This window comes from Nothobranchius furzeri, unplaced genomic scaffold (genome assembly GCF_043380555.1).
Source record: "Nothobranchius furzeri strain GRZ-AD unplaced genomic scaffold, NfurGRZ-RIMD1 Scf031, whole genome shotgun sequence".
Classification (NCBI taxonomy): Eukaryota; Metazoa; Chordata; class Actinopteri; order Cyprinodontiformes; family Nothobranchiidae; genus Nothobranchius; species Nothobranchius furzeri.
Window position 1 is genome coordinate 729144 of NW_027223048.1, and position 18638 is coordinate 747781.

The 18638-nt window shown below is 47.7% G+C and overlaps 2 protein-coding genes across 2 annotated transcripts in view; one reads left to right on the top strand and one right to left on the bottom strand.

The window, feature by feature from the left end:
- Positions 1-7164: 7164 nt before the first annotated feature.
- Positions 7165-9999, bottom strand: LOC129156172 (uncharacterized). Its single transcript, XM_070547811.1, has 3 exons — positions 9754-9999; positions 7457-8330; positions 7165-7355 (listed from the first exon to the last, which is right to left on the bottom strand). The coding sequence occupies exons 1-3, from the start codon at positions 9800-9802 to the stop codon at positions 7328-7330; spliced, it is 951 nt and encodes a 316-aa protein (XP_070403912.1). The 5' UTR covers positions 9803-9999; the 3' UTR covers positions 7165-7327.
- A 3799-nt stretch (positions 10000-13798) lies between these two features.
- LOC139064489 (uncharacterized) overlaps positions 13799-18638 on the top strand; it is a 42969-nt gene continuing 38129 nt past the window's right edge. The window contains exon 1 of the mRNA XM_070547813.1: positions 13799-14446. Coding sequence (XP_070403914.1) covers positions 14015-14446 — 432 coding nt within the window. The 5' untranslated portion in view covers positions 13799-14014. The remainder of the gene's footprint in view (positions 14447-18638) is intronic.

Here is an 18638-nt window from a genome sequence, read left to right on the forward strand (position 1 = left end):
CTTAATGTTTGTCTGTTTGATGTCATCATTTTAAAAATATTAGATCAGATGATACTCAGGCCCTGTCCACACGTAGCCGGGGATCTGCCAAAACGTAGATATTTTTCTACGTTTTGGCCTGTCATCCACACGAAAACGGATCTTTTTAAAAACTCCGGCCAAAGTGAAGATCTGCGTTTTCTCCGTTTTCTCCGTGCGTGTGGACAGACAAAACCGGAGTTTTAAGGTCCGCAACGTCACTTTCCGTGACAAAAAAATGCTGACATCACGTGTGCGACCTGTGTTTACACTAGCCGACAGCATGGATGCCCTCAGAGCTGCGCTCGCTTTATCAATCGTCCAAGCGCTTTTTGCTTGTTTGTTTTTGCAAGCAGAATTACTGCTGCTTGCGGAAGACCACAGACGAAGGACGAGGTTAAGAACGGGGGAAGTACTGCCGCCTACATGTCTGGCATGTCCTTAACAACGTATTTATCCGGGTACGTGTGGACAGAGTTATTTTTAAAACGAGGTGGTGTGGACGCAAGTTTTTGGAGGGGCGGATATTCGTTTTAAAAAGACCCGGCTACGTGTGGACTAGGCCTCAGTACGCCTTCTAATCAGATACCTTTTTACCCTTACTGTCATGAGCTGGGGTGAGTACTCTCTTCCTCTTAACCATCTGTGAGTCTCTTGCCAGGAGAGGGAGTGGCCCAGCTGTTCCTGATCAGCGGGGTGTTTTCCTATTTAAGGTGGATGGAGGACACAATTCGACGCCGGAAGATTGCCTCAGTGTGGTAGTAGCCAGCCACTCGAGTTATCTCTAGTATTTCTTGGATTAATGTTATTCGTAGTGTTTAGCTCTAGTATTTTTGGATGTTGACCTTTCTTGCTTCGCCTGGAACTGATTTGGATTTTTACCCTTCGTCAGGATTTCTGTCGGGCTCTTTAGATACTTACCTCTACTCCAGGATTTGGATTTTCAGCACGCGGACCATATCACCAACCTCCATAACCCACCTCTCATCTCAACCCAGTGCCCCATCCACCAGGACGCCCCGCTTCTCTCCACCTATGCTCCCTCTCCTGCGCTTCCCCCCGGCTCTCTACCTCTCCCTCCTCCAGCCAACATCTACACGCCCCACAGGATGTTCTGCTGAACACCTCTGCCTAGACCCCTGCACGGACCTAAAATCTGAGCCCCAGCCCGACCCGGCCCGAAAAGGTTTTCAGGATTCTCTGGCCCGACCCGAGCCTGACTTTTTTTAACCAACTAAATGAAAACAAAGTGCGTCAATCCTGACCAATGTGTTAAAAGACGAGCAGGATCCGATCAATTTGTTTTTCCCTCGTTTACCGTCACGGAGATAACGGCGCACTGGCTCTGGTGGTAATCAAGTTAAATTTGATCTCTTTCCAACAATTTTCACAAGCAAACAAAACAGTCTAAAGCAGGGCTTGTGTCGACCGGATAGTTACCGTGTTTGGCCGTTTATTTTGACAGAGAAAGAATAGAAAGAATTATCCCGACGCATGCAGACAAACTGACATTTTATTCGTTACACACATCGCAGATGTAGCTAAATCACCCAAGAAAAGATTCCCATCTGAACATCTGAGCTGCTCAGCGCATACGTGCACAGCGAGCTGAAGTTGTGGAGAGGGGCTTGGAGCGCATCGCAGAACCAGAGCGCATGCGGGAAGGTTCCTCCCACTGAAGCGAGTGTTTTCCAAACCCTGTCTCTCAGAGAGACTTGTCCCTTAGAAAATGTTCCCTGATTATGAAACTTTGGCTGAATAGTGCTTGTTCCTGTCTCCAATGTGCGACACATCCAGGAGGAGAATCCCAGAATCTCTTCAGCCCAGGAAGCGCCTATGATTACGCACAAGCGTGACCCGTCAACCCGGTCTCGCAGTAAGACCGGGTTGGACCTGTTCAGGTTTACGCAGACAATCTTTACATAGAATTGACTTACAGATATAAAATTAATTCAGTAAAATATAAAACATTTTATTTAAATATCCATTCATTATTTTACAAGCACAGAGAGCCGCATCAGAAGGATGGGAGAGCCGCGGGTTGTGACATGTTTTCTCCAGGACCAGAGAGGACGCAAACTCAATACATCTCTTTTATTGTGAGGTAATAGGAGCGATTTGTGGCAGCGGCAGCACGAGTGGCACTTGCAGTGGCAGCTCTGACTCTTCCGGGTGGTGCCACGGCTTTTAGTGGCACCTGCCACTGCTGCCATGGCCGCTGCCACTGCTGCCACAGCTGCCACGGCCCATGCCACTGCTGCCAAGACACTTCCAGGTGGTGCCACGACTTTTAGTGGCACCTGCCACTGCTGCCACGGTACCTGCGGCTGCCACAGGCTGTAGTGACCTCAGTAATTGCAGCACTTATTGCATCATCGGCCTCATCATGCCAACGTTTTTATTTTTTACTTTATTAACAAAATCAAAACAAACAAGGCTGTCACCGAAAATATTTGAAATATTTCAAGCGGTTTACAAATGCATTTCCCAGTCACTCCAGGCATATACAGTGTAATGCAATCAGAAGCGTTAATGCATTTATTTTTTCCATCATTTTTATTGCTCCCCCAGACAAATCTGTGACAGCTCTAGTGGAAGATCCACAGACACTTCCGGGTTGAGGACCGGCGAGTCACCGGCCTCCGGTACGGAGTCAGGAAGCAGGGGATTACCAGAGGCAGATGGAGAGCGCCAGAGCAGTTCTCAATTTCTGAAATAATTTATGACAACTGCTACCAATGCGGATTGTGGAATAAAAAGAGATAAACTGTTAGTTTTCTCAATATTGTCATTGCAATCGCAGCAGATAACGCCATCTGCCGGCTTAAAATGGTTATTGCAGTACATTTTAAACAACTTTTTTGTAACTATTTCAATCTTCGTTTTCACATACATTCAGTTTAAAATGTAACCTACATTCAACGTACTGAAGAATAAAGCAAATACAAATGACCTCAGATGAGGAACATGAAAATTACATTTAGAACTTGCAACAATTACCACATGACACTACACCATAAAATAAATTATGATGCAAAATAATAATAAAATAAAAATAAAATATCATCAACAAACAAAAAATGTTCAGAGGTTGATATTTCAGCATTATATTTCAAACATGTTTGATTCATTGGACTGTAATTTAAAGAACAAGAAACTCAGACATTGTTTCGTACAACTCAGTTATAGATTGGTTATTTTCTGATACTACTTTTAGAGATGTTGTAAATTGTTTTATTTCATTTTTAAAATGGTTAATGTTAGGCTTGCTGTTTTTCCATTTAGTTTTATGTATATGGTATTTTCCCATGATGAAAATAATATTCACCATTTTGGATATCTTTTTTGGCAGAGCATCCATGTAGATCAACACTTTAGATTTGTTAAGCCATACATCATTTCTCTCAATATTTAATAATCGATAAACATCCTCCCAAAAACCAGTTGTTACTGAACACGAGAAGAAAAGGTGCTCAATAGTTTCACATTCTGTCATACAAAAGACACACCGGTTCACTTCAAAATTAAATCTTTTTCTTAATGTTTCGGCAGCTGGATTGATATTATGTATTATTTTGAATTGAATTTCGTTCAACTTGGGTGCAATTGGCCATTTAAGATAGCTGCATGGCTGTAGTTTCCTTTCCTGTGATTTTTATTTTCTTTGATTTGTCAATATCATAGAATAACTATTTTTAACATACTTCCAAGTACTTTGTTTTTACATTTTTGTTCACCTTACTTAAATTTGCCAATTTTCAACTCAGGAAGTTTAATCACCACATTTGAATTAAGCAAGGTATTTTAAATCATGAATTTAAGGGAAGTGGAATAGCTCTACTGATTTGATTAAACTCTCTAACAGAGCATTTAAAATTAAATTTTTCGACAAAACATTCAAATTGTAACAAATTGCCATTTTTATCCATCAAATCTGTCACATATAAAATCTGTTTGTCATACCATTCTTCTTTGAATTTAGTCTTCCTATGAATTACAATGGCTCTATTATTCCACAAGGTGGAGCTATGCGGTGTAAAGTTGTGGCTGAATATCATTTTCCAGTAGAGCAGAATTTGTTTATGGAAGTCAGATAGTTTGATTGGTAATTTATATATTTCAAAGTCACATTTTAACAGGAATTCTAATCCTCCAACCTTTTGGAAAATATATTTTGGTTTGTGGAACCATATAGAATACCATATAGAATGTGTCTGTGAAGGTTCTCAGTCATCCAGGTCATTGTAGTCTAAGGAGCTTTGAAAGAAAAGCGTCTGGACTTAAAGCACCGTCCCTGTTACTCTCTAAATATGTACAGTAAATACAAATACAAATTTATACAATATTACTAAAAGAAGAATTACTAAACAGAGATTTATTCTACAGGATAAGGTGTAAATTGGCCATGGTAAAATTTATAAATAATGTGTTATTGACAAGAACGTACATTGGAAGTTTTCAATGATACATTCAATGATACATTAATGAAATATTGGCCATTAAAAACAGTTGTAAGGACCAGTTCCTCTCCAAGAATGTTAAGTGTTTCCAGTGTTTTCTAGGACATCATTAAATTCAGATGTTAGGAATTCAGCCAAAAGCTATTGCTGTTGAAAGCAAATGCCATTTTTATTCAGATAAGTTTAACCATATGAAAAAAGATATTATTTGCCAGTGCAAATGTAAACAGAAGCAGAAAGCTTAAAATTAACGGCTTTCGTTTTACTTTATGCAAATAGAAATTAAAAGGTACATAACCTTAAACAACTGTTTCACAGTCTTGTGCAAAAACTTACACACTTCAAGTATCCAGAAACATTCAAATGCAGTTAATGTATCATTGAATGTCAATATTATCAATATACTGCACAACTATGCAGTCATGGAATTATGGTAACTGCAAAAATGTTTTTAAATTGATGACCTGAATTGAATCAATATCGGATCGGAATCGATCGGATTAGATATTGATAATCGATTTTGCTCCAGGAGCTACCTGCCATCATCTCCGCGGCTGCAGTCCGCAAGGGGCTAGCCGTGCCAGAACCGGCTCCGCCTGAAGCAGATGATTTGGCGGGAATTTTCGGGGCAACACAAACGCGCTGTCCAGACCCCATCTGGCCGCGCTTCCCCGCTGCCATGAGCTGCTGGTCCGCCGCATTCTCCGAACCTGCTAAGGTCAAAGTGCCAATTTCCACATATGCGCCCATTACCAAGGTCAAGTGCTTCTCCGACCAGGGCTGGCCATCCGTTCCTCCACTGGAGCCGGACTTGGCCTCGCTGTTTGGTGCCAAGAACTACCTCACTGGCCCGCGAGCAGTTCCCGCTTCTAAGCATGACCAGCTGCTGACGCAGCTCACTGATCGCGCACACCAGTGTGCCTTCCAGACCGGCGCTGCAGGAAATAACATTGCCCTTCTTGCCTTTGTCATTTCCAAAATGGTGGAAGAGCTTGACGTTCCTGACGAGTCGAAAACCATCATTACTAAAACTGCTGATTCCATTCTCAATCTGTGTGCTGCTGTACTCAGCGGTTCTGCTCACATTGCTGCCTGGCAGACCCTTATCCAGTGGGCCTTGTGTCTCACGGCCCTGCCCTCCATTCCTGAACACCTGCACAGAGAGATGCTGGAAGGCCCCATCAGCTCTGATGTTCTGTTTGGTCCCCATCTTAGGAGTGTCATCGAGAGGGCTCAGAAGACAGCTGAACTGTCAGCCACGGTGTGAGACCTGGTCCACCCTCGGTCCGCCTCTCACTCCGGCCGTTCCTCCAGAGGATTGGACGAATGGCGCGGAAACTTCAGACACCCAGCTGCTCCGCCCACCCCACCGAGCCGGCCTCCTGCTTAGGTTCCATCTCAGCGGGACCAGAGAGTTGGCAGCCAACAGTTTCGAAAGAGCCAGCAGATACCATCTTGGCCGTCACAGTCGCAAGAACCTCGCTGAAAGCAACCACGAAAATGACTCGTTGGGGGGGGAATGTGTGTGCTTCTGACTGTAATGTTAACTCTGTGAATGATTTTGGTTTTGAAAAAAAACCCAAAAAACGTCACATTGAGAGCACAATCCTACAGTCCTCTGCCGAATCCTCACACATGTTCCCCACACCAAGCACTGCGACACACCTGCATGTTCACGCAGTCAGTCATATTACACGAGCAGCTGTAAGGGTGCGCTCCATTTGCGCACTGGCCTTAGCTTCCAGCCAGGCCCAACACATACCGCTCCCCCCACAACGTAGGGTGGGACGGGATGTCATGGCGCTATCATGACCACACGCAGCGACACAGTGAGCGGCTCCATCTGCTGGCACTTTGTTGTCCCCATGCATGGGTCTGGCTCCCACTCGTCCTTTATCTTTGGAATCCACGCTCTACGGTCCGGTTTAGCCTCTTCCAGCTGTTTCACACTCGCCCTTTCGAGCGCAGCCCTTTGTGGGTCGCTCCCAGTTCTCTGGTGCGAGCGACGGCGATAAGGGCGCGAACCCAGTCCTCAGACGTTGTTCACGTGATTTCGAACACGCGTCCGCTGTCGGAACGCGCGCAAGAATGGCGCCGCTTTTGTCTCATGAGCAAATGGATATCGGACACCATTCAATGCAGTCACACACTCCATTTTCAGTCCGCTCCTCCTCCCTTCAACGGGATCGTGGAGACGACGTTCACATCACAGGAACAATCTCAGGCCCTGGAGCTGGAGCTACAGGATCTTCTGTCCATGAACGCCATTTCCCAAGTCCCTCGCGGACAAGAGCTCTCAGGCTTCTACTCCCGCTACTTTGTAGTACCGAAGAAGTCAGGAGGAATGAGACCAATTCTCGACCTTTCCCTGTTTCATAGCAGTGATGCATTTCCGCATGTTAACAATGAGGCAAGTCCTAGAATACGTGCGCTCCGGGGACTGGTTCAAGTCGATTGACCTGAAAGACCCATACTTTCACGTCCCAGTAATACCCAAACACCGGAAGTTCCAGTGCTTTTCAATCAAGGGAGTTCAATACCAGTTCAATCGTCTCCCTTTCGGCTACTCGCTAGCCCCGCGCACCTTCTCCAAATGTCTGGAGACCGCTCTGCAGCCATTGCGCACGGCGGGAATGAGGGTTTTATTTTACCTGGACGATCTGCTCCTATGCGCCCGGTCCAAGGACAAGGCGTCAGAGCAAACCAGGAAGTTAATAGAGCATCTGTCAACCCTGGGGTTTTCCATAAACTGGGAAAAGAGCTCCATCCTTCCATCCCAGTCGATTGTGTTTCTTGGGGTGGAGCCTCCCTAATGAGAGCACGTTTGTCTCCGACGAGAGCAGCAGATCTCACCACGGTGATCTCCCGCGTGCAACCCTGCAAGATTGGGAGAGCCCTGTTAGTCATGAAACTTCTGGGCATGATGGCTGCAGCCCACGCTGTGGTGCCGTTAGGTTTACTACACACGAGACACCTACAGCGTTGGTTCATCTGCCTCCGGGTACACCCGATACGTCAGAAGACACAGATGTTGAGGGTTCCCCAACTTCCTGTCCCTAATTACCTTCTTTTTTAAAGGGGCAACATCATCTAATGCCACACGTAAAGAGGAATTCACATGATGAACTAAGGCATCAATTTGTGAGGGGCTAGAACTGAAAATATTGCCCTCTGCTACATGCCTCTGAGATGCTGAGGACAGTAAAGATGGAACAGTTGATTTAAAAGACGCAACTGCGTTGTCAGACTGAGACCGACTATAATGAAATTTACTTTCATGTCTCGAGAACTCAGTTATAAAAAACTCAAAGGTTATCAGAAAGTGGTCCGAGAGGACTGGATTATGTGGAAAGATTGTTATTTCCTCACACTCAATGCCATAAGTCAGAACAAGATCCAATGTATGATGGCAGGAGTGGGTGGAGCTATGTATTCTTTGAGTAAAACCAATTGAGTCTAAGATATTACTAAAGGCTACATTGAGGCAATCATTTTCGATGTCCACATGAATGTTGAAATCCCCCACTACAATGACTTTATCAGTATTTAGCACCAAATCAGATAAAAAATCAGAGATCTGATCCAAAAACTCAGAGTAAGGGCCTGGTGGACGATATAAAACTACAAACAAGAGTGGTTTTACAGTTTTGCAATCTGGATTAGGAAAACTAAGAATAAGATGTTCAAACGAACTGTAGCTATTAATCTGTAAGGGACTGATTAATAAGTCCGAATGAAAAATGGTTGCCACTCCTCCTCCTCGCCCTGTACTTCGAGCAATGTGATGATTTAAATAATTTGAAGGAGTCGACTCGTTTAAGCTAACATAGTCCTCTTGCTGCAGCCAGGATTCTGTGAGAGAGAGCAAAGAGATCTGATTATCATAAATCAACTCATTAACTAACAAAGTCTTAGAAAAAATGGATCTAATGTTCAACAACCCACATTTAATTTTTCTAGTTTTCTGCTCAGTTGAATTTGTTCTAATATTTATGAGATTTCCATGATTTGCTTTATTAAGCCTGATATTTAATCTGTGTGATTTTGGCCGTGGGCAGGACACTGTCTCTATGGGGTAGTGGGTGGGTAACAGTACAGAAGCTGCAGAGGGGTGGGTTAAACTACGACTCTGCTTCCTGGTCTGGACCCTGGGTTGTCATGGAGATCTGATAAAACTGGCTATATTCCTAGAAAGAAGAGCTGCACCATCCAAAGAGGGATGGATGCCGTCTCTCCGCATCAGACCAGGTTTTCCCCAAAAAGTTTTCCAATTATCAATATAGCCCACGTTGTTTTCAGGACACCACCTAGACAACCAGCGGTTGAAGGACAGCATGCGGCTAAACATGTCGTCACTGGTCCGATCAGGCAGGGGGCCAGAGAAAATTATGGAGTCTGACATTGTTTTGGCAAACTTACACACCGAAGCAAATTTAATTTTAGTGACCTCCGATTGGCGTAACCGGGTGTCGTTACCGCCAGCGTGAATAACAATCTTACTGTATTTACGCTTATGCTTAGCCAGCAGTTTCAGATAAGATTTAATGTCGCCCGCTCTGGCCCCAGGTAAACATTTAACTATGGTTGCTGGAGTCTCTAATGCCACGTTTCTGACTATGGAGCTGCCAATGATCAGAGTCGGCTTGTCAGTGGGTGCGTCACTGAGCGGGGAAAATCTATTAGAAACGTGGACGGGTTGGTGGTGGCCCACGGGCTGGGTTCTATGCTTCCTGCGTACCGTCACCCAGCCGGCCTGAGGTCCCGGCTGCTCGGGTTCCACTGGAGGGTCGCTACGGGGTTGTTCTGAGCTAGTTAGCCCCGCGCTAGCTAAGTAACTACGGCTGTTTACAGGTTTTTCAACAGCGCGGAGCCGGGACTCCAATTCTGACACCCTCGCCTCCAAAGCTACAAAAATGCTACATTTATTACACGTACCATTATCACTAAAGGAGGCAGAGGAGTAACTAAACATCTGACACAGAGAGCAAGAGATAGGAGACGGAGAAGCAGAGACAGAAGTAGCCATAGCCGTGCTGAGGCTAAGCTAACTGGACGAGCAGCAAACTGTTCAGTACCAAATAAACTGTGTGCAGACTCAAATGGTTCCCTAAAAGCTAGGTGGAACAACAGAAAATGTGCGTTTTAGCGTGCTTTTGTGCTACAATAACTCAGAGATATCCAAGTACAGAGAAATTAAATCAGCTTTAGCGAGCCCCAAACACCAAACAGCTACACAGAGTGCAACACTGAAAACAGGAAACAGGAAACGCCTTACCGCCAGGTGCAGCCTGTAATCCCAACGAATGAGGTGTCCCAGCAGCCATGCCGGAACCACAGTCGTCCAAGGCCAACGAGCCGGAGCACCACCCAGGAGTAGTCGATGCAGATGACGAGTCACGGATCCACCCCCAGGAAGCAGGATCCACACAAGCTCAGCAGAGGAGAGAGAGCACAGTGTAGGCACTTCAATGTAGACACGACAAAAGTGCATTTCATGTCATCAAAGAAATAAAAAATAATAAAAACCTAACTCTATGAGTGCCTTTTGTACTATGTGTTAGTTTTATGTGTAATTTCCCATGAAGTGAAGAAATGGATGCAGCCCTGCCTGTGTATGATGCAAAAAGGAATGATGCGAGAAGCAGAAAAATGAAAGAAACCCTAACTGGTATCAGTGAATCCTCACTGTAAATACTTGTGTCAGGACAGGGGCAAAATTGGTTATAGCCCCGTAGGATAAATCAAAGAATTGATAATCACAAACATAATTTTCACTGTAAAAATCAACTGGTCAAAGGTACTATAAAAAAACAGAAATGTAAATCAGTACTAAAATGTAAATCAGTGGTTAGTAATCATGTTCATGTTAATGTACCCTTAAGGAATTGTGATTAGTAAAGATTAAAAAAAAAAAAAAATTTGGACAACAGTACTATGTGACCTAACCCACTCACTGTTACCTGGCCTTCTACCTGACTCCAGGAGCCCACAGCACGTCCGTCTCAACACACCTTAAGTCTGCACGTGACGTATAACAGGAAAGACAACCATGTACACTCACAAACAAACAAATTTGTGTAACCAGAGATAGAAATCTGTGGAACCAACGGGACGTATTTATCACCCCCCTTTTGAAGTCGGTGGATTGTTGTTGTTGGTATCGGCCAAATCTGTGGGACCCTTGTGCAGTTTGATATGGTCCCTGTGTACCCATTTGTAGACGGGCGCCTTGTTTTTGTCGGCGATCTTGATCTGATACACGACCGGAGAGATCTTATCTGTAATCAGGTATGGACCCGACCATCTGGGCAAAAGTTTCTTAGCCAGCTTCCCCGAGGTCGCATTGTTGTTACCCGTTTTGGGAGCGAAAATGTAGTACCAGGCCTGGTCACCTACATCGAGTTCGGAATGTGAGGCTTTCTTATCGTAATAAGTTTTTCTGCCTACAGATGACTTTTCCAGAGATGCCTGTGCGAACGAGAATGCTGCAAGCAGGGGAGTTTGCAGGTTCTGGTCGTAGAAGTGATGGTTTAGAAGAGTCTGAGGGGGCCTGGCTGGCGGGACTGACGCGATGGCGTCGTCCGAGCAATGTTGGCACGAAGCCAAACCCATGCCAAGAGGGCTACGTCGGTTCTGGGCGTAGCGCACCTCGATATCGAAGCTTTGAAGAGCCAGCAGCCACGAAGCAATTCGCGAATTGGTCACCACACCATCTCTGATGCGCTGACTGTTAAGGAAGGTCACCGGCTGGTGCTGTGTCTCAATGATGATTTTCTGTCCGCCAATGTAGTTCGCAAAGTACTTAACGGCCCACATGGTGGAAAGCAAAGCCTTTTCACAGTCCGAGTATTTCAACTCAGGTCCAGTCAAGAGCTTACTAGCATAGGCCACGACACGCCTGTCGCAGTCATGAATCTGGTAGAGACCAGCACTCAAACAGTGAGCTGAGAAACCAACCTCAAGATGGAACTCCTTGTCACAGTCGGGGAGCGCCAAGCACGGAGCCGAGCACATGGCGGCCTTCAGGTCATCCATGGCCTGCTGGTGCTGCTCCGCCCACTCGAACGCCACATCCTTCTTCAACAGATTAGTCAGAGGTCGTGCCAACTCAGCGTAATGTTCCACGAACTGACGCGAGTAGTTGCAGACCCCCAAGAAGCTGCGAAGTTCGGAGACGTTTGTCGGAGGTGTGATGGTGGCAACACCCTGAATCCTGCCAAGCTGAGGCTGCACTCCCTGTGGTCCCACAAGGAGGCCAACGTACTGAACTTGTGACCTGCACCACTGTCCCTTGGCGAGAGAGATCTTAGCACCCGCCGCCGCGAGCTGACCCATGACATGGTCCAGTTCGGCCAGGTGGTCATCCAACTTACGCCGACGAATAAGAATGTCGTCGACATAGATGAGTGTCCCACGCTCTCGAGCATCGGGGCAGGCCTTGTTCAAGAAGATGTTGAACTCAGCTGGCGAGTTGGAATAACCAAAAGGACACCGGGTGAAGGTGTACTGCCGGTTGGCGAAGGAGAAAGCAAGTTTGTGTTGGTCCGATTCGTGGAGGGGAATCGTCCAGAATCCAGACGCAATGTCAAGGGTGGAAAAGTACTTAACATCTTTCACTTTTGGAAGCTCCTGCTCCAGGCGTGCCATAGGCCACCTAGATAAGGGGACCTGTTTGTTGAGTTGCCGGTAGTCAATGGTAAGTCGCCACTTACCATTAGGCTTCAGTACCGGCCACAACGGAGCCGAGTAGGTGCTGTTGCAGGGTCGAATGACCCCGTTAGCCAAGAGGCTGTCTAGTCTTGGCCCTTAAGCTAGCTGCTATTGGAAGGATGATCTCAGCATCAGCCAATCATGAAGAGCTTAAATGTACGCCCACCAATGGTGGGCACCCCTTGTGGGTATATAAGTGGAGCAACTCCACTGGTAGCCTCCGTTATCTCTTCAAGCCAAGCTTAAGAGCTTTCTTTAAAGAGCAAATTATCTAGAAACAACATTCAACTCACCAGCCATGTCCAGCAATGCAAGGACCTGCCCGGCCTGCCAGACGGGCTCCATCTCCAGCGGCGACCTGCACGTCAAATGTGAGGTCTGTCTCGGGCTCATCACGCTGGCCTGGCCTTGACCCCCCAGGCCTCGTGCCCGTTTTGTGCTGCTCTGCCCATGGCTGAAAAGATCCGCCGGGTCGAGTACTTCACCCCCGCCGCTGACGAGGAATTTATGGTGGCTAACACATACTCGCTGGATAAGGCCTTACAGTTCTTCAATGTCGGCCAGGAGCCGGCTGGCTCCTGCCGACAAAACGATGTCATCGACAGTGAGGAGTACGGCGAGGTTGGCTGCCATAGCCCCTCTTCCCTCCTGGACAACACAGAGGTTGATGAGCTTCCCTCAGCGGGCTCCTCTGCTCCAGTTCCTTCTCGCTCCTCCCTGCCAGCAGTTAGAGCACTGCTCCAGGAGCTACCTGCCATCATTTTTGCGGCTGCAGTCCGCAAGGGGCTAGCCGTGGCAGAACCGTCTATGCCTGAAGCAGATGATTTGGCGGGAATTTTCGGGGCAACACAAATGCGCTGTCCAGACCACATCTGGCCCCGCTTCCCCGCTGCCATGAGCTGCTGGTCCGCCGCCTTCTCCGAATCTGCTAAGGTCAAAGCGCCAATTTCCACATATGCGCCCATTACCAAGGTCAAGTGCTTCTCCGACCAGGGCTGGCCATCCATTCCTCCACTGGAGCCCTTCTTGCCTTTGGCATTTCCAAAATGGTGGAAGAGCTTGACGTTCCTGACGAGTCGAAAACCATCATTACTAAAACTGCTGATGCCATTCTCAATCTGTGCGCTGCTGTGCTCACCGATTCTGCTCACATTGCTGCCTGGCAGACCCTTATCCAGCGGGCCTTGTGGCTCAAGGCCCTGCCCTCCATTCCTGAACACCTGCATGGAGAGATGCAGGAAGGCCCCATCACCTCTGACGTTCTGTTTGACCCCATCTTAGGAGCGTCATCGAGAGGGCTCAGAAGACAGCTGAACTGTCAGCCACGGTGCGAGACCTGGGCCACCCTCGATCCGCCTCTCACTCTGGCCATTCCTCCAGAGGATGGGACGAACGGTGTTGAAACTTCAGACGCCCAGCTTCTCCGCCCGCCCCACAGAGCCGGCCTCCCTCTGAGGTGGAACCGAAGCAGACACCGTCTTGGCCGTCACAGTCGCAAGAACCTCGCCGAAAGCAACCACGAAAATGACTCGTTGGGGGGAATGTGTGTGCTTCTGACTGTAATGTTAACTCTGTGAATGATTTTGGTTTTGAAATAAAACCCAAAAAACGTCACATTGAGAGCACAATCCTACAGTCCTCTGCAGAATCCTCTGCCGAATCCTCACACATGTTCCCCACACCAAGCACTGCGACACACCTGCATGTTCACACAGTCAGTCATATTACACGAGCAGCTGTAAGGGTGCGCTCCATTTGCGCACCGGCCTTAGCTTCCAGCCAGGCCCAACACATCCCGCTCCCCCCACAACGTAGGGTGGGACGGGATGTCATGGCGCTATCACGACCACACGCGGCGACACAGTGAGCGGCTCCATCTGCTGGCACTTTGTCGTTCCCATGCGCGGGTCTGGCTCCCACTCATCCTTTATCTTTGGACTCCACGCTCTGCGGTGCGGATCGGCCTCTTCCAGCTGTTTCACACTCGCCCTTTCGACCGCAGCCCTCCGTGGGTCGCTCCCAGTTCTCTGGTGCGAGCGACGGCGGTAATGGCGCGAACCCAGTCCTCAGACGTTGTTCACGTGACCTCGAACACGCGTCCGCTGTCGGAACGCGCGCAAGAATGGTGCCGCTTTTGTCTCATGAGCAAATGGATATCGGACACCATTCAATGCGGTCACACACTCCATTTTCAGTCCGCTCCTCCTCCCTTCAACGGGATCGTGGAGACAACGTTCACGTCACAGGAACAGTCTCAGGCCCTGGAGCTGGAGCTACAGGAACTTCTGTCCATGGACGCCATTTCCCAAGTCCCTCGCGGACAAGAGCTCTCAGGCTTCTACTCCCACTACTTTGTAGTACCAAAGAAGTCAGGAGGAATGAGACCAATTCTCGACTGTTACGACCCCAACCTGTTCTAGAATCCAGGGAGGTCTGACACAGAAATGTGAGAATAAAAAGAAAATGATCTGACACCAAGTCACAACCAAAGAAGAAGTTTTATTAACAAAAATTCACTTATATTCAATTCAAGTTTATTTATAAAGCGCCAAATCACGACAAGAGTCGTCTCAAGGCACTTCACATAATAAACATTCCAATACAGGAAAGTTCATTAAGCCAATCAGAAATAATGTTTCCTATATAAGGAACCCAGCAAATTGCATCAAGTCACTGACTGGTGTCAGTGACTATACAGCAAAGAAGCAGGACTTAAGGGGAAAATGTTTGACGACACATCTTTATCATCTTAATTCGTTTCCGGAAGAGTAGAAGAGGGTGATTTAACGGGACTAGAAATGTCACTCTGAGAACCAAATAAACTGGAGATATCCAAAACCTCATGTGTTCTCTTAGCTTGAGATCGTGTACACACACACAAGTGGGGAGCACTCCTGCGGGAGCCTCCTCACATTCTCCAGATGAGATGCCCTCATTGTTCACCACTGGGGGAGGAATGACCGCACCTCCAGCCAAGTCATTCCCTAAAAGAAGAGCTACACCTTCCACAGGAAAGGAAGGGCAGACTGCTACTTCACATGATGCAGTAAAAAGTCCACTCCGTGAGTAAAGTCCCGAGAAGGGGCAGCCAGAAACTCCTTCAAATTAAACATTCTCACGTTAACCCACAAAACCAGAAACAAAACACGGGTTCTCAAAGTAACACCACTAAACAAAATTAACCTGGACGAGCCCCCAATATGTTACGACCCCAACCTGGTCTAGGATCCAGGGAGGTCTAACACAGAAACGTGAGAATAAAAAGAAAATGATCTGACACCAAGTCACAACCAAAGAAGAAGTTTTATTAACAAAACGCGTCCCTAAGGGAGAAGCCCTGGTTAATAAACGAAGGGGAGTTTAACGTATGCTGCAGAGACTTAAAACTGAGGATTTAAGAAACTTAAAGAGCACTAAAATGAGAACTAAAACTCACTGGTTCCAAAAGTGAAACCAGGAACAACAGAAGCTTGCCCGGCGGCCTTACCAAAAAGTCCACTGGTGACTAACTCACCCACACAACCGACAGCTCTGTTAAGAGCAAAAGGAAAACGAATATCAGCCAGAATGTTTTCCCAAGCAGGTGGAAATTAACCATCCGGGGGCAACTATGACTTCTACAAGTTCTCAAACACAAGTCTCTTTAATCCTCTCCTCTCCAGTCCTCTCAAACTGTCCTTCTCCTTCCTCTCCCTGTCTCAAACTGTCCTTCTCCTTCCTCTCCCTGTCTCAATCTGCCACTCTGTCTGTCTGTCTGTCTGTCTGTCTGTCTGTCTGTCTGTCTGTCTGTCACTCTGTCTGTCTGTCACTCTGTCTGTCTGTCACTCTGTCTGTCTGTCACTCTGTCTCTCTCTCTCTCTCTCTCTCTCTCTCTCTCTCTCTCTCTCTCTCTCTCTCTCTCTCTCTCTCTCTCTCTCTCCCCCCTTTCCTCTCAAACTGTCCTTCTCCGTCCTCTCCGTGTCTCAATCTCTCCCTGTCTCAATCTGTCTCTCTCTCTCAGTCCTCTCTCTGTTCTCTCCTTCAGTCCTTCAGTGCAGCGCTGATTTTAGCTGCTCCAGCCGGGGATTTCCTGATGCGCATCAGCTGCGTGAGTGTGGCTGGGCGCTCTCCAGGGTGCTGACCATGGTGCTGCAACAGAGCGGAGTAGAAGCCGGGCGCTGGGGAACTCAGGGATCGTAACATCGACCTTTCCCTGTTCAACTGCTCCATAGCAGTGATGCATTTCCGTATGTTAACAATGAGGCAAGTTCTAGAATACGTGCGCTCCAGGGACTGGTTCACGTCAATAGACCTGAAAGATGCATACATTCACACCCCAGTAATTCCCAAACACCGGAAGTTCCTGCGCTTTTCATTCAAGGGAGTTCAATACCAGTTCAATCGTCTCCCTTTCGGCTACTCACTAGCCCCGCGCACCTTCTCCAAATGTCTGGAGACCGCTCTGCAGCCATTGCGCACGGCGGGAATGAGGGTTTTATTTTACCTAGACGATCTGCTCCTATGCGCCCGGTCCAAGGACGAGGTGTCAGAGCAAACCAGGAAGTTAACAGAGCATCTGTCAACCCTGGGGTTTTCCATAAACTGGGAAAAGAGCTCCATCCTTCCATCCCAGTCAATTGTGTTTCTTGGGGTGGAGCTGAACGCCTCCCTAATGAGAGCACGTTTGTCTCCGGCAAGAGCAGCAGATCTCACCACGGTGATCTCCCGCTTGCAACCCCGCAAGATCGGGAGAGCCCTGTTAGTCATGAAACTTCTGGGCATGATGGCTGCAGCCCATGCTGTGGTGCCATTAGGTTTACTGCACACGAGACACCTACAGCGTTGGTTCATCTGCCTCCGGGTACACCCGATACGTCAGAAGAGACGTATGAGGGTTCCCCCCTTCAGTGGGCAGAGACCTCGCTCACTGAGGGAATCCCTGCATCCTCTCACACGGGGTCCCCATCGGACGTCCTACGTCACACGTATCTGTTTTTACGGATGCGTCACTGTTGGGATGGGGGGGGGGGGCACGTGCTTGTCCCATATGGTGGCAGATCGCTGGCCCTCCCACATGCACGAACACATAAATGTGTTGGAGCTTATGACAGTGAGAAATGTGATCAGACACTTCGCTGCCCTTCTCGAGGGCCGTCATGTCGAAGTTCACACAGACAACCGGGTGGCGGCAGCCTACATAAATCTCCAAGGGGGAATTCGATCCCTCCCACTATTGCTCGTAGCCACAGATTTACTGTGTTGGACACATGTCCACCTGTTGTCCATCAAAGCCACCTACATTCCAGGGGTCCTGAATGTGGCAGGAGATATCCTGTCGAGAGGGGGACCCCGCGACTCCGACTGGCGTCTTAATCCCGCACTGATATCACAGATTTGGATCAAGTTCGGGGAACCCTCTGTGGATCTGTTCGCGGCTCGCGAAAATGCTCAGTGTCGCCTGTAGTTTTCCCTGAGTCCCCGGGACCAGCCCCTGCTTAGATCGGACGCCTTCTCACGCCAGCCCTGGCCTCAGACGCTCCTGTATGCGTTTCCTCCGGTCCCACTGATTCCCCGTCTCCTGGACCGAGTTCGGTCGGAACAGCTCTCGGTAATTCTGGTAGCTCCCAGACGCTTGTCCGCGTCATGGTTTCCGGACCTGCAAGCGCTAGTGTCCGGCTCCCCGTGGAGGCCCCCATGGAGGGCGGACACCCTTCTCCAGGCGGATGGGATAATCAAACATCCTCCAGAAATAGGCCAACGGCTGTGGGTCTGGCCGCTGAGCGGTCACTCTTAGAGGCTTCTGGGCTGCCGCATGATGTGGTCGCCACGATTCAGAGTGCGCGGGCGCCCTCTACCATCGCATCCTATGCTGCTAAATGGGCAGCTTTCCAAAAATGGTGTACAGAGCGGAATGTTCAAGCGCTTTCCTGCCAGCTGGTGGATGTCCTATCGTTTCTGCAGATACTGGTGGACAGGGGCCTCGCATTCAGCACTATTAAAACATATGCTGCAGCTATCTCATCCTGTCACCAAGGTTTTGGAGATCAATCAATCAATCAATCAATCAATCAAAGTTTTATTTATAAAGCGCCTTCCGCAACCCTGTCAGGAAGCCCAAAGCGCTAAACATGGTACAGTTGTATGTAAATATATTGAATAAATCAACAATAAAAGAAATTCAAATTACAAAATACAAATTACAAAATACAAAATGGAAATTACAAGATAGATGAAACATTCTGGTAAAGGACAAATGTGTCCTGGAAGTGGTGCCACGACTTTTAGTGGCACCTGCCACTGCTGCCACGGTACCTGCGGCTGCCATAGGCTGTAGTGACCTCAGTAATTGCAGCACTTATTGCATCATCGGCCTCATCATGCCAACGTTTTTATTTTTTACTTTATTAACAAAATCAAAACAAACAAGGCTGTCACCGAAAATATTTGAAATATTTCAAGCGGTTTACAAAT

Excerpts from the sequence above, each read along its gene's own strand:
- LOC129156172 (XM_070547811.1), bottom strand. The coding sequence starts at position 9,802 with ATGGCTGCTGGGACACCTCATTCGTTGGGATTACAGGCTGCACCTGGC. Across the intron at positions 8,331-9,753 it reads ATTACAGGCTGCACCTGGCG|AATCCTGGCTGCAGCAAGAG; the intron begins GTAAGGCGTTTC and ends TCTCTCTCACAG. Across the intron at positions 7,356-7,456 it reads GAGGCAGATGAACCAACGCT|GGTTGCACGCGGGAGATCAC; the intron begins GTAGGTGTCTCG and ends CCAATCTTGCAG.